Source organism: Artemia franciscana, unplaced genomic scaffold (genome assembly GCF_032884065.1).
Source record: "Artemia franciscana unplaced genomic scaffold, ASM3288406v1 PGA_scaffold_55, whole genome shotgun sequence".
In the NCBI taxonomy this organism is placed as follows: Eukaryota; Metazoa; Arthropoda; class Branchiopoda; order Anostraca; family Artemiidae; genus Artemia; species Artemia franciscana.
Window position 1 is genome coordinate 793,465 of NW_027062695.1, and position 16,158 is coordinate 809,622.

Genomic DNA, 16,158 nt, shown 5'->3' on the forward strand with positions numbered 1-16,158 from the left:
CCTAGGGTAGTCGACCATGCTGAAAACGAATATCGTAGGGCGCATGTTTGCCGTTGGGACGTTTCTGAGATATAGGCCAAAAACGCCAAATTTAGCCTATAGCTAAGTGTGACGATTCAGGATCTTTTTGCGACTTATTGGGATGAGGAATCTGGCGTAATGTTACGTCAATCGAAAGAAGAGATCTAGATCTTCAAGAATATGATTTTTAAATTGAAAAAAAAACTATTTTTTTCTCTATTTACTGCAGTTTCAAAATAAGTGCTGTAGAATTCAACAAATATCTCAAAGAAAAGCTAAAAACTCGAAATTTCTTTAAGGTAACAAATTTTTTTTTCATATTCGAAAAGAAAGTGCATTCAATTCCTTACAATTTGAGCTAAAAACATATAAACTATTTTTATTTTTAAAAGGTCTGCGATTTTTTTTTTGTAGTGTCACTGAAATGATCACTAGCCGTATCGTGAAAAGGGACGTAATATTTTTTTTCTTCAAAGGGTAGGAATACTTCAAACTTCCAAACTGTTTAAAATTTTAAAATTTTACTTAAAGATAAAAATAGGTTGAAAAAAAATGTTGACTAAAAAAAGTGTTTTTTTTGTTGTTTTTTTTTTCAGAATGGATGAATATGTTTTCTGGTGTACTAAGGCGTCTGCAATTACCTTTTTGGGACCTGATTTGCCAGTAATACGACTGAGCTATTTACTACATAAAAGAATTCTGCTTCACAGATGGATTCAGTCGGCCATTGGAGTTGTCTTACTCAGCCTGCCCGTAAAATTGGGCAATAGTAACTGATTAGGGACCTGTTGTAATTAAAAGTAAAAGGTATCAAATAAAATTTTCACAAATATTCCTCATTTTCTTCTTCCAAGAATTCAGATGGGGCAAGGTCAGACTCCCTGCATGCCCTCCTCGTTCCGCGGCAGGAGCATAAGCTGCAGCATCCTTTCATTTTTGAGCAGCTACAGTCTTTCCTGCATTTTCCACTTTTGCATCTGCAGTAAGATTCCAGGCTTGATGCTTCTTTACAGTTTTAGACGACCACATCTACTCCCCCTTCAGCCATCTTCCATCCAAGGAGAAGTGGATCTGGAATGCTCGACCGAGCCTGTACTGACGACAAGATTAACCATGTAGCGAATATGGCTCTTCGTATGTATGGCTCAAAGGTGTTGTCAGAAGGTCTTTTCACATCTTATTTCTGGCACCGAATGTAAGCCCTTACACTGGCCAGTGAATTGAATCCGGCCTGTTTACCGTATTGTTTACAATGACCAGGAATTTTGATAGGTCGTAAAATTCTCTAAACGCGCCGACTGAAAGCTTCCCTTCTGCATCCTTGATCCGCTCCGTCACAGACACCATTTTTGAGGCAAAAGTTGGAGACACCGCGGTGTTTAAGAAAGAAGCTTTCCCGACGCCGAATAAAAAGTTCATTGTTTCACGACATGGCAGACAGTGCACGAATGGTAACATAATCTGCTCCTCTTTGTACAAGTGGACTCCATCCACCGGCTCGTGTACTGGGATAATGTAAGTCGGGAACTTCAAGAAAAGTTCGCTCAGTCCTTCAGCTTGAAGCTCTTCAAAAAAATGAACACAGGCTACTGCCATGTCTGTGTCGTTGGCATGCACAACGATGCTACGATGCTACAAGCGTAACGGCTAGCGTACTTGACATGTGTCATAAGGCGTTGGTCAGCCTCTTCGTGGCTGGAGGACAAGCATTCCTCGTAGTAACAGTGTTCTGATAAAGTTGGACAGCAGCCACGCTTGACCAGAGACATTTTGAATCTCTCCTTGAACCCACCTGAGAGAAAAATGTTGAGTGCGTTCGGAAGCTGATCACTCATCTGCTCCCAGGTTTCATACAAAATTTCGAGGAGCCGGCTTTTAGACGCTGAGCTTGCAAGTAGGGCAAGCAAGTAATGAGCTCGCAAGTAATTGTGCTAAGAGCGGAAATCTGGAGGTTTTTTGCCTTTCCCTCGTCGGAGTCTGCATGCTGATTTCAAGGAGATCAACTCTCCGGTGTCCGTGAGCTTCCCAAACAGCCCGTTGTACCGATATGCGACAATGTGGACTTCAGGAATACCCACTGGAAGATAATCCAGCAATGATAGAAGCAATCTTTCCACGAAGGATTTGACTGTTTCAAACCTGGCAGGCCGATATGACCTTATCTTGGACATTAGGTCAATGATGTGTACTGTAGCTTATGTTGTTTCTTTGGATTTCACAGTGGCTGGCCAAGATGAAAGTCCTCCTTTTTTTCTTAGCCAGTTCAACAGCACAGCTTTGTTCCCCGCCCTCATTTTTCAGCCAGAGGATGTCTTGGTTGATTGTTGCGGAAGATGTTCAAAAATGGATGGACGGAAAAGAAGAATCTCTTTTGTGAGGATCTTTGCAACGGCTTTCTCCTTTTCTTCGCCGTAGCTCAACTGAGCAGTAATGATTCTCTTCAAGGCTGTTACTTCAGAGTTCAGGAGATCGGTTTTAGGGACACCATTCACTTTCTGAGTTTTTCTCTCTGAAGGGAAAGTTCGGAGTACAACCTTTTTCACATCGTCTTTCCTGTTGCACAGAAAGTCCTCAACCACCTCTTTTCCTTTTGTGGCTACGCAAATAATATGAGAAACAATCTTTTCATCGTCCACAGCTTCTGACGTCACAATATTCACTAGGTCGAAGTCTACTCTGCTGAACGGATTGCCACATGTAGTGAAAATGTCTCGAACTCTATCTCATGAAAGTTGTAATTGCGTCGTCATCGACTGATTGTCTTCGTGATATTTCAGTGTCTCTGTGGATACGTTGACTACTTGCAGGAAACCATTGTTGATGGCAGCGGATCGGTAAGGTAAGAATCCAAGCTTCAGTCTGTCTCTCATCCATTTGTTCTCCTATTATTCCGGCCGTTGTCTTTGCATCCTTGTTCACTGTACATTCCAGTATCTGATCGGAACAGGTGGCCGTAAACCTGGTGTGCGGTCTCTTCACTGCAGAGTATCCTTTCATGAGCCTTCTGTGTACATCAGGAAAGGTTTGTGGTAAACTTTGCATGTCATATAGGTACTGTATGAGACATCTTGTATACTGAGGATGGTCAGCCACCACCAAGTATGGCAACATCCGAGCAGTTGCTGTCAAATGAGACTCCCAGTCACAGTCTCGTTCAGCATGATTGAATTGCATCGTTATTTCAAGTATTTCCATGAACTACCGCCAGAAAGCAAACGTGGGTGACGCATTTAGAAGGGTTTCGAAGGCATTCATTATGGGAGCCAAAGTGATTAAGGTATTGTTTGCCTTCTGAAGTGCAATTCGCGCGTTAGCACCGTTTGCCAATGAAGTCCTGAATAACTCAATGGCACTACCCAGCTGGTCCAGACGGGATAAGTCTTCTTGTGCTTCGGAGTAACACTCTTCCAAGGACTCCCAGTAGAGGGCTAGCAAGACCTCGTACAGTATGCAGTAAGCATTGATATCTTGGTAGTAGCCTTTCCCTTGAAATACCTTTTCGCATGTACCAGGTAGCAGCGGCTTTGTCTGCACTATAATCTCTTTGAGTCCGGAGCTGTCCATTATCTTACCAACTGCCTTGAGTTAGTTGAGCAGGAGGTGGAAGCCTCCCATCCGTAGGATTATGTTTTTGAAGTCATCCGGGTACTTACTTTTCACTCCCTGTGCTAGCTGATAAATGAAGAGATCTCGTGTGACCATCGTAACGTCACCTCCGACAGCTTTACTTATCGCCGTGAACGTTCGCAGATATTTTTCGACTGTTGCATGGTTGTTTGGTGCTTCATGAAGGAAAAGCAAGATATTAGATTAAATATTGACAAATCAAATTACTTTCATTAAGTCTCTTACTTCTGCAAAAAGAAATTACACTCATTTTTCCAGCCAACTTTATAACACCAAAAGTGCTTTTAAAAATTCTATTTCTTTAAAAATTGTTTTTTGATCTTCCAAATTTGTGTCATATTCTTCATTATCATCCATCAGCAAATCAGTATTTGCGTCAGAATCACATATTGAATCAACCTGAAGTAACTGTTTTTTGTTTTTTTTATCTTGGCCTCCCTGACTCACTTTTCTTTTTCATCTTCTGCTTATCAATTTCTTCTGCTTAGCTTATCAATCAATTTCCCGCTAGGTAGCAGGTTACTAAACAAAATTCATATTATCGGGTACACTCGCTAAAAAAGTTGTAGACCCCCCAGATATAATAATTTAAACTTTTTTTTCTTAGCTCAGTGTGTTCGGAATCAAACGGGCTTTTTTTTAATATAAAAAAATTCTTTATCTTGAAAAAATTTCGAGTTTTTAGCTTTTCTGTTAGAAATTTGTTGACAAAAATCTGACTTTTTTTAAAACTGCAGTAAAAAGTGTACTATTTTTTTTTTTTTTACAAACAAAAATCATATTCGTGTAGCCCTAAGTCTCGCCTTTCTATTGATGTAAGGTTACGCTGGATTTGACCAATCTTATCTGTAAAAAAAAAATTAGAATCATCGAACTCCATTATAGGCCAAATTTTGTGTTTTTGGCCTATATCTCAGAAACGCCCCAACGGCGAACATGCGCCCTACGATATTCGTTTCCAGCATGGTCGACTACCATGGGATCCACCCTTAATATTTTTGTACCTTCCGGCATGGGTACTAATCGAAATAAGCAAGATACAGAATCTGGCGCTCTGACTAAGCTGTTTGGTCTTGTACGTTTTAAGCTATGTTGGCTAATATTTCACTTATTTGTTTTTCTTTCCTTGGGCGCTTGCTACTACCAACTTCTGCAAAACTCAACGTAGCAGATACAGCAAAGCAATCTTTTTTTCACTGAAAATTAAATTCTCAATGTTCCCAAGTTTCCACTAAACCAGTTAAAACAGTCATATTTAATTGTTGCTATCCTTAAAACCTTAAATAACAACTTTGGTGAAAATCAAAGACGTTGCGAATTATTAACTTAGCGTGTTTTGATTTTGGATATCTATATCTAATTATTAGCCAACCGAACTTTAAATGCCAACATTGGGATAAATATGAAACTAATCGAGAAATATGTATTATATATGTTTAATGTTGAACCTAAACATTACAATGGTAGCCACATTTATGTAACAAGGAGTCTCAGAAATCCTTGGAAACCAGCTTTGGCGAGTTTCTAATGTTTTATTTTAGTACTTTTGAAGTATCTAGTTAATATTCTTGGATGCTTACCCTTAGATCCTTGGGATGAATACCAGCTTCCAAAGAGCCAACGTAAAGACCTTTGTAGTCAAAAAGCCTCATTTATCCATAGATCAGACTAAAAAGATCAATGTGCTTGGATTAATATTTATATTTATTGGCTTGTAATGTATAAAGATGCTTGATTTTATTGAATTTGATTCGTTCTATAAATATATTTGACTCGTTAAAATATATAGTCAGTCATCCTTAAGTAATACTAAAATCATCTTTTAATAGTAATACCAGAACAACATAAATATATTTTCAATACTAATTTTTTCAATCGAGCTTGAATTATTTAAATTTTTTGCAATCCTACGTTTATGAATTAATCTAGCCTCTTAAAGAAGCAATTTTGGAGGTTTCTTTTTGTTTAGCTTTTATCCTAGATAATAATTGGCTATGTCTGCTAATCCCAACTCTTTGACAACTATGCAACGTCATACGCAGGAGATCTAAAACTCTTTTTTGCAAAAAAAAATCTTTGTCTCATATTTCAGTAGATTCCATTCAAACTATGACAAATTTTTGAGGTAATTTTATTAAGTTTATCCAGTTTTGTCCCAGGGCAAAGAAGGGGGGAGGGGTCAAAGTTGGAACTTTTAAAGGATGTTTCGTTGAAGGGTGAATTTGAACGCTGTGTTCCGTTGGGGAGATTTCCTTATTGACCCTGTGTAGATCATAGTCCATTATTTTTTGGTAATAAACTGATTTTCAGTCTTAGACACGTGTGCGCGATTTTTTCTGCTTGTAGTCTGAGAATCTTGCTACTAGTAACAGTATATTATTTTACTGCTGTAAATGTCTCTTTTTGTCATTTTACGAACTCCTTTTTACTGAAGATTATGAATATCATTTTTGAAAAAGGGGAAGTACCTAACAATTTTCGGAAAACCTTAATTAAATCACTATACAACAAAGGTGATAAGAGTGTGTGTCGTGATTATCGAGGCATTAGTACGGTCTCTATAGGTAGCAAACTACTTAATAATAAGATACTTTTTAGACTGGGAGATGCTGTAGACAAAGTTTTAAGAGAAGAACAGTGCGGTTTTAGAAAAGGTAGAGGACGTGTCGACCAAATTTTACTATTAGGTTAATAATTGAGAAGTGCCTTAGTTGTCGAACACCTTTGGTCCTCAGTTTCTTAGATTATGAGCCAGCGTTCGATTCTGTTGATAGAAGAGCTTTAGCAAAGGTCTTATCCTTGTATGGTATACCAGAAAAATACATTAAAGTGATTAGTGCTATGCATGAGAATAATATTGCTGCGGTTAAGGTAGGAAATGAGTTTAGTAGTAGGTTTTGTATTAAATCAGAAGTTAAGCAGGTTGTGTTCTATCCCCGTTTATATGGATAGTTTTGATGGACTTTGTCTTAAGGAGAACAGGAAAGGCAATGGGAGACCACGGAATCAAATGGGGAGGAAAAACTCGCCTTGACTTAGAATATGCTGATGATTTAAGCATCCTAGATGAAAGTGTTAGCAAAATGAATGAGCTTTTAGAGCTTTTGCAATTTCAGGATGCTAAAATTGGTTTGAAAATTAATGTTAAGAAGACTAAGTCACTAAGGCTAAGAATAAGTGAAGATGAAAAGGTGGCGTAGGTAACGAAAAGATTGATCTGGTAGGGCGCTTCACTTACCTTGGTAGTATTATTAGTAAAGACGGTGGGAGCAGTGAAGATGTTAAAAGTAGAATAGGGTAATTTTTCACAATAATTAAAGTTTGGAAGAAAAGAAAGATAAGTCTACAAACCAAGATTAGAACAATGGAAGGTACACTGATGAAAGTAGTTAATTATGGCTCTGAAGCATGGGTGCTCCGAAAAGCGGATGAAGATTTAAAAGCGGATGATGTTTTCCAGAGAAATTGCCTACGGATTGTTTTGGGTACCGCGCTGACTGATCGTATTTCATACAGCAGGGTGTACGAAAAGTGTTGTTCAGTCCAGCGTTCTAGGGATATAATAAAAGAAAGGTTGATATAGTTAGGGCACGTTCTGCAGATGAAGGATGACAGATTGCCGAAGATTGTCCTTTTTCAGCCAACAGTCTAGGGCTAAGCGAAAAGCAGGTCGTCCGTAGTTGGTGTAGGAGGTTGAACGTTTAAATGAACATTCTCATCGCCCTTCGTTTAGATTGAGTCTGAATAAAAGTGCCGAAGGTTGATACCTCACTTCTTGTTGCAAAAAATGTTCAGACATTTATTTCAAGGCTTGATTTATCTAAACTACTTTAATTCATATTTCATAAATAAAACTATAAGGCTAGCCTATTTCATACAGTTGGTAATAAGTGAAGATGAAAAAGCGACGTTGGGCAACGAGAAGATTGATCAGGTGGGCAGCTTCACTTACCTTGGCAGCATTATTAGCAAAGACGGTGCGAAGAGTGAAGATGTTAAAAGTAGAATAGCCAAGATTCAGGGTATTCTTTCACAGTTAAAAAGAAAGAATAATATAAAAAGAGTTTGAAGATAAGTCTGCAACCCAAGATTGGAATATTGGGGGCTACAGTAATGACAGTGGTCAAACATGGCTCTGAAGCATGGGTGCTCCGAAAAGCGGATAAAGATTTGCTAGATGTTTTTAAATTGCCTACGGATTGTTCTTTTTACCCGGCTGACTGACCGTATTTCAAACGGTAGGCTGTACAAAAAGTGTGGTATGGTCCCACTTTCTAGGGCTATAATGAGAGAAAGGTTGAGATGGCTGGGGCATTTAAATATGACATATTGCCAAAGATTGTCCTTTTCAGCCAACCATCTAGGGCTAAGCGGAAAGCAGGTCGTCCGCGGTTGGGGTGGTAGGTTGTCTTAAGGAAAGATTTAAATGGAAAGGGAACTTTCTGGAAGGGTGTAAAGAGTGAGGCTTTGAATAGAATGGGACTGAGGAGCAGGTGTAGCTGTGTTGAACCCAGGCGACTTTGTGCAGCGATGAGTTGTTAGTAGTAGCAGTAGTAATTTTATTTCCTTTTTTGAAAAATTTTATTTAATCTTTCTTTCGTTTTGATTCCTACTATCTTTTCATCGCTTCATTGATTTCAGTCAAAGAAAGTTGTCATAGCAAGGGACCTACAAACCTTATTAAATGACCTACAACAAAAGCTCATTTCACCCTTGGCCCCTTCAATTTCCCGGGCGTTCTAGTTTATTGTCAATAAAAGTGGAAAAACAGTTCTTTTGATATTAAGGAGAATATTAGGCAAGGGGAAAAGTAAAACAGGTCAAATTATTGGCTGTCAATTAGAATGATAGGTTTTTTCTGTGCTGACACAATTGCCATGTAACATATCTAGTAAAGCAAAAGAAATATTTTTGTTCTTGCAAAAATCTTGGTAAATGTGGATCAGTTCATACAATTTACCTACAAATAAAGTAAACATACCACTCGATGTAATTTTATATGCTGTTTCTGAATATAATAATTGCTTTTCCCGCAAATTCAATTTTAAGCCATTTTAGGACCCTTGAAAATAATAATTTCTTTCAATATTTTTTTAGACATAAAAATGGGTTAGAAAGTTTGTATTAAACTTAGTACTTCATTATGAATCCATCTTATAAACGTTGTATAATTCACAAACAATAACCTGTCAAGATAAAGTTGAATAAATAAATTCAAAACAATTCCACCATGTTTTCTTCTTATTCTGTTTGGCCGGTCAAAAGCTGTCATTTCACCTATATGCCGAAAAATATCAAGTGCGGTTTATATAGCTTTAACAAATTGATTTTCACAGTGAAATCGTAAGTTTGAAATCAATAACTCTTTTATACCCGAAAACCATAGATAAAACTTATCATTTTCAAGGGCCAAAAACGGCTTAAAATTGAATTTATTTGATAACGATTGTTATATTCAGAAAAAGCATAAAAAATGGCATCGAGTAGTGTGTTTGCTTTATTTGCAGGTCAATTCTATGAACTGCTCCATATTAAAAAAAAAATTTTTTTAGCCCATTTCTTAGCGACTTTATCAAAAGGAAAACGAAAAATAGACACAGAAATTTCATAATGCCGATCATTGTTGCAGCAGTAGCTGCAACCTAGAAAAGAGCAAACCACAGCCCATAGTAACTAAAAGTTAAAAAACAGGTTGAAAAAAATATCATACTACTATATATAAAACTACTGAAATACGTTCTAAGACCACACTGGCTATACATGGATTATGAAACCAACAAAGAAAAGGATATAATAAGTGAAAAAAATAAAAAAGGTGAGAAAACAAGAATTTTGTCAGCCAGTAGTAAAATAGGAAGAAAAAATCAAGAAATATTTCGACAAGGACCTCCGTGAAGTCGTCCTCAGTGCTCAAAAAAAAGAAGAAGAAAAACAACAACAAAATCTTTTCTTTCACATCTCCTCTTGTATCTTTTCTCCTCTTGCATAATTTACTTCGAAAGGTTAGATTTTGTTGTTTTCTCTTTTTTTTTGAGCACTGAGGACGACTTGGTGGAGGTTCATTGTTGAAATATTGGAATGTTTAAATATTAGAATGTTAAGCCACATATAATTGTGGCTTTTATTTCTTTTTGTCGATGTTCTGAAAAATTGAAGCGCACTGTTAAAATTTCAAAAGTTTTCAATAAAACGTTTGGGAGATGGGATAATAGCCAGAATTCTGTGTGTTGTTATTTCTGTTCGTTTCAAAATGACTTAAGTATTTACTTTAATTTTTACTGATTCTAGTATTTACTTGTTCATCTATATCAGCCTTTATGTTTGGTGTGATTATTTATTTTAATCTATTTTCTTTTCGAGTTTCATTTGTTTTTTTGGCTGTGATATACGGTCGTTTTAGGTTTGAGTAATTATAGGAATTTATTTCTGCATTGCTTTATTTTAATTTCTGTTCTTTTTGGATTTCCATTAATTTTAAAGAGTAATTTCTAGTTATTTTTGAATTCTAGTTATTTTAGGACGTTATTTCTGCTCCTCTGAAGTCGTAATATAGCTCTTTATTTTTCCTTTGAATTTTTTTTCGGAGAGTTTTTTTGTTTAATTTAAAATTAAATCCTGTTATCAATCTGTTATCAAACCTCAAAATGCACCCTGTTATCAATAAGGGACAATTTGTAGGAGTTTCTTTGTAAATTGAATTTTTATGCTTGTGAGCTACCTTGTTAAAATCAAAATATTTTTTTGTAGGAATACAGCACTCAACTAACATTTCGTGAAGAATGGGTCGATGAGCGTTTAAGCTTTGAAAAATTTCCTAACAGTGAGTACGTTTATGCTATGTACAGATTAACAAAAAAAAACTTGAATATAATTCATGTCGTAAAAAGACTTTTCCGTCGTGGGGACAGAAATGCCACTAGTATTTTTAAATATAGATGCGTGTAGATCTAATGCTAGGTTAAATCTTCACCCTTTTTGCCACTAATACATATTTCATTGGAGGATCAGATTAAAACTAGGCATAATGGTCCCCGGCGAATTTCCCTATCCAGCGGCTCCAATTCCTTTTCCTTGGGGATTTTTCTATGGAGCAGGTGCAATTCCTTTTTGTTCGACCCCAAATCCTATGGAGAAGTTACAATTCCACTTTTCCGAACTTTTCTAGAGGATGTCATAATCCATCAAATTTGAGAGTCCAACTTTTAAGTTTAGGGGGCATCAAATTACCGTTTCTCCAAAGTTTTTTTTTCTGACACGCAAACACTTCAAGATATACTTTGAAACCAAACAGTTCTTGGAAACAAGACGATTTCATTTCAATTTACTAAATTTTGAAACGATTATTTTCCCATACTTTATTATTTTTTTTCATATTTTTGTTATTTTCTCAGTTAAAGGGATGTTGCTTTTCATCCCATTTCAGAGATTTTTACCTTTTGTCATATACTGTAGCTTTTCTATTGCAACTTTTTTCCACGAACCTTATTGTCTTTTTTGTCCCATTGCAGGGTTTTTTACCATTAGCGGTATAGTGTACCTTTCTTGTCTTATTTTTATATTAAGCGTCATATTTTACTAAGACTAGACACTAATATTTTCTTCTTCTGTGTATTGGATTAGATCTCTTAGTTCTCAGAGGGGGTGTCAATAATCCATCAAACCTCCGAAGTTTCTCCAAAGTTTGTTTTCTAACACACTAACCTTTCAAGAAATATTTCGAAACCAAACAGTACTTACGAGCAAGGTAGGGGAGACCGGGGCGCCTTTGGTCACGGGGTGCCTCCGGTCACCCCCAATAACTCATTTTGAGTTTACGTATTTTTATGCTAGATGGCACTGGGGAGGTTGTTTATACAAGGCGGATATCCGAAGAAAATTTCCCTCAGTTAGCTTCAGCCAGTTTAGCTGGAGAGAGTTTCGTACCATTTTTTTTGCGAAAAGTAAGTTTCTCTACTTCTGTTTGAACCTAGCCTTCCCCTTCTGTTTGGCATGGATTTCGATGATTAAATTTGTATACACATAGAAATGATAGGACTAGAAGATAGTGGTATTTCTAAGGAGAAATCTTTCTCTGTTTTCGGGTCAGAAAATAAGTTTGACAAAATGGCGGCTGGGGCACCTTCGGTCAGTCCACGACGGGGCACCTTCGGTCGCTGACCGGAGGCACCCCAACCTGATGAATAACGTAACCTTACCAGTTTTAAGTTAAAGATAGGTCTCTCTACAATTCAGTTGTGGTTAACATTGATGCTCCCAGCATAGAACTAAAGTAAGGTGTACCAAAAGAGTTTGTTACTTTCAGAACGAGAGAAGGGCAGTGATGCCCTTTTGAATATAGAAGTTTCAATCAAATTTTTTCAAAGTTTCAAAATTTCAATAGGTTTCCTAAAAGCCCCTTTTCCACCCAAAGCCACCTGATCAAAATTTTGAGATAGTCATTTAAGCATAGTTGAAAGGTCATATAACTATGCTTCTGAAAATGTCAAACCAAAAAACAAACCCAACCTCCACCGCGCAGTCGTTGGAGAAAGGACAGTAAGTTAAGCAATTAGCCCATTATTTATGTATAGTACTTTTATCAGGAAAGGGGAGCAGGTTTCGCCCATGGTGTCCAAAAATGCCAAGGGCATTCAAGTGAAGCTTTAGGGAATGTTGAGGGAAGTGTTGAATTAAATCAAAACAAAATACATTTTGTATATTTTCTCATTTTTAACTTTAATAAATCCAAAATTATTAAGACCTTCAAAGACGAATATCAGTAATTTTTATTAAACTGTCAATACCCATTCATTAGTCTGTTTTCAGTAATTTTGGCTATGATTGTGTTTTTTTCAATGACTGGAGAAGTAACGATTGTTTTCAGTAGATCGCAAATTATGTTCTGGTCTTTAGAAGGCACGGCGGGGGGAGGGGTGTGTGCCTTACTCCTCTTAGTTTTTGCGGGTTTTGAGTTTGACTTGAACAGTTTTACACCGGAAAAATTATTTGACTTTATTAATGTTCATCTTCGGTTTAATGTAGTTCTTTACTTTTCCTGGGAAAACTTCTTTTTGTGAAATTTTTTTTTAATCAATTAAACTAATGAATAATATTTTCTATATTAACTTAATACCAGTGTTTAATAGGTTCACTATTAAACATACGCAAACTTTTACTGTAGGTCATTTTTACACTGCCAAATTCGGTAAGTCTTAATTTCAAAGTTTCTTCCAGATCATTGGTTATGGTTCGGAACAGAGTTCCAAAACGCCCGAAGGGTGTGTCAGATGAGGCTATGAACATTGCTGTTTCCAAAGTTTTGATGGACAAAGCTTCAATTCGTAGTACTGCAACAGCTTTCGGAATACCGAAATCAACCATTATCGACAACGTTCGCCGAGCAAAAGAACTACGCGAGCAAGAGCAAGGGGGCATACCAGTGCCTATTCAAGCTGGGGTCTCTAATTCTGGAACCTCTAGTGGTGGCACATTCAATAGTGCTTTTCTTCCGACAAGAAAAGAGAGACTGTCAACTGCAAAAGTTTTCACGGCCAATGAAGAGGGCCAGCTTGCTGTTTATTTGAAACATTGTTCGAAAGTCCATTATGGTATGACCCTGATGCAAACACGAAAGTTTGCATATGATTATGCAAAAAGACTAGATAAGAAAGTTCCTCACAACTGGGAAGAAGCACAGATGGCTGGGCCAGACTGGATGAAGGGCTTTATGATAAGGCAAGGTGATTTGTCTCTCAGAAAGCCAGAGAACACTAGCTTAGCTCGCAGCTCGAGCTTCAATCGTGCTAATGTTGACAGATTCCTTGACAACTTGGAGGCTGTCCTGCACAAATACAAATTCACAGGAGAAAGCATTTGGAACTGTGACGAAACGGGGGTCACAACTGTACTTGACAGCCCCAAGGTGATAGCACAAACCGGTACCAAGCAGGTTGGTCAGGTTACCACAGCTGAAAGGGGTGAACTTGTTACTGTTTGTTGCTTTGTCAATGCTATTGGTGGAACCGTGCCACCAGTCTTCGTATTCCCCAGAGCAAAGTTCAAGGATCATATGATGTTTGGGGCCCCTGCAGGAAGTCTCGGCCTAGCCCAAACAACTGGTTGGATGACTGCAACATTGTTTTACGAGGCGATACAGCATTTCAAGAAACAAGTTCGATGTTCCAAGGACAGCCCGGTCCTCTTATTGCTCGATAACCATGAGAGCCACATCGGTCTTGACGTTATCATGTACGCCCGTGCAAATGGCATTGTTTTACTATCCTTCCCACCCCACTGCAGTCATCGTCTTCAGCCTCTAGATATTACTATCTATGGACCACTGAAGTCTGCTTTGAAAAGAGCATTTCATGATTGTATGACTTCAAATCCGTTTCAGAGGATCCAGATCACCCATATTGTCCAGCTTGTAGGAAATGCTTATCCAAATGCACTGACCATGAACAATATCATTTCTGGGTTTTCGAAGCCCGGCATTTGGCCCTTCAACCGCAATGCTTTTTCTGATGAGGATTTTTATGCTGCGTCTGTCAGCGACCGTCCTAAGGCAGAGCCGTGCCCATCAGCAACAGAGAGAAGCCCACCAGTATCGGATCTACTAGATCCTTGCCCGTCACCGTCAACTGCACCGGCAACACCAGCTGCAGAGATTCGTTACTCTAATGCTTTGACCCCCGAAGATGTCCGACCGTATCCAAAGGCATTGCTAAGGAAACAGAGCAATAGGGGCGGAAGGAAAAAGGGTGCATCGAGAGTTTTGACAGACACACCAGAGAAAGATAAAATTGAAGCTGCTATGATGGCTAAGAAAGCAAAGCAAGATGAGAAAGATGCAAAAGCAAAAGCAAGATTGCTGAAAAAAATATGAAGAAGCCAACAAGTCAAACGAAAAGCAAGGGTCAGAAGAGGAAGCAGCAAACGTCTTTGTGCGATCAGTCGACTGATGAAGAATCTGTTGTTTCAGTTCATCTGGATGATGACACGGATGATAGTCTACATATCGGTGATGACGAGCTAACTGAGCCACTTGCACTGGGGACCCTTAGTATTGGCGACTATGTGTTGGTGGAGTTCGAAGGCAAGAACAGTTCACTGCACTACGTTGGATTCGTCAAAGAAAAAGATAACAGTGAAGTTTTTGTAAGTTTCCTTCGCAGAGAGGACAGTGATTCTAGCAAGTTTTTTTTCCCACAAGTAGTGGATGAAAGCTATGTCAATTTGGCGGATGTTAAGATGAAATTGCCCATTCCTAGCAGAAGTGGGGGTACGGCACGTGTCGCAGAGATGATTGAGTTCAGCGACGTCGATTTTTCACTTTTTCCAAGTCTCCGCTGAAAAGTGAAGTCGCTGAACTCAACCATCTCTGCCTCTGTATCAAAAGTGATGTCGAAAATTTCCTTCCGACAGTAATAAATGATGTGATTTTGTTACTTTGGCTTATTTTTACAAACAATAAACGAAGACATAAGTAAGCTTTGTATATTTAGCCATCTAAAGACAGGATAACGGAGGTAATTCGTATAATTGCAAGGCTGACCGAAGGTGCCCCAAGCCCGACCGAAGATGCCCCGGGTTGGGGGGCACCTCCGGTCAAAATGGGGCTTCAGCGGGATCACCTTTTTCTTACAATCCGGTTGAGTTCTAAGAAAACTACAAAATAGATTTGGTAGATCAAACGTTACTCTTCCCTGCGTTCAGCAAGATTTTTCAAAATAACGAACGTAAAATTCTTGGTGGCTGGTAATCGAAAAAGTGACCGAAGGCGCCCCGGTCTCCCCTACCTTCTTTTACATTTATTAAAGTTTTATACGACTATTTTTTCGTATTTTAAGATTTTGTATATTATTTTTATTTTTTCAGTTTAAAGTGGGCGTGGCTTTTCATCCCATTTCAGGTTGTTTTTTTTTATCGTTTCTGATATACTGTAGCTTTCTTATCGCATTTTTTTCTATGAGCCTTTACGGCCTTTTTCAAACCCTTGTAATACCACTAATTTCCAAATAAAGGACTTACCATTATTCATATAGGGACAAAAAACTGAAGAATTTCATCTATTTTTAGTTTTATAACTCGCTCACAAACAGACAGAATATAAAACTAGTTCATTTTCATGTAACCTTATTAGGACCTAACGAAACCATATTTACCATATCGTAGGATATAAAGACATGTTGTCAAACATCCCAAGCTTCACTGATTCCTTTGGGGGGAAAACTCTGAGGGAGAGCCCTGGTCTTGAACAAGGCGATAAGGAGGCTTTTATAAAAATAAAAGTTTTTTTAATGTTTTACTATAGTGAATTTTAGACGATATTTCACGGGGGTTTTCCAAGGCCCCTTCCTTTTTACTCAATTTCAGACGATTTAAAGATTGTTTATTTTCAGTTTTTTCTTATTCCTTATTATTTTTTTTTTCAGTAGCCTTATGTTTAGTTGTGAGATATACAGACAATTTGCCAGAGATCAAATCTTTTTTCGGGTACTACGGCGGAGCACTCCCAGCCTTCGACGAAGC

The 16,158-nt window shown here is 37.9% G+C and overlaps 1 protein-coding gene across 4 annotated transcripts in view; it reads left to right on the plus strand.

The window, feature by feature from the left end:
* The window catches only part of LOC136042011 (glutamate-gated chloride channel-like), a 261,734-nt gene that overhangs the window by 58,899 nt on the left and 186,677 nt on the right, over positions 1-16,158 (plus strand). For all 4 annotated transcript variants that reach the window (XM_065726850.1, XM_065726852.1, XM_065726853.1 and 1 more), the window contains one exon: positions 10,396-10,468. In XM_065726850.1, coding sequence (XP_065582922.1) covers positions 10,396-10,468 — 73 coding nt within the window. The remainder of the gene's footprint in view (positions 1-10,395; positions 10,469-16,158) is intronic.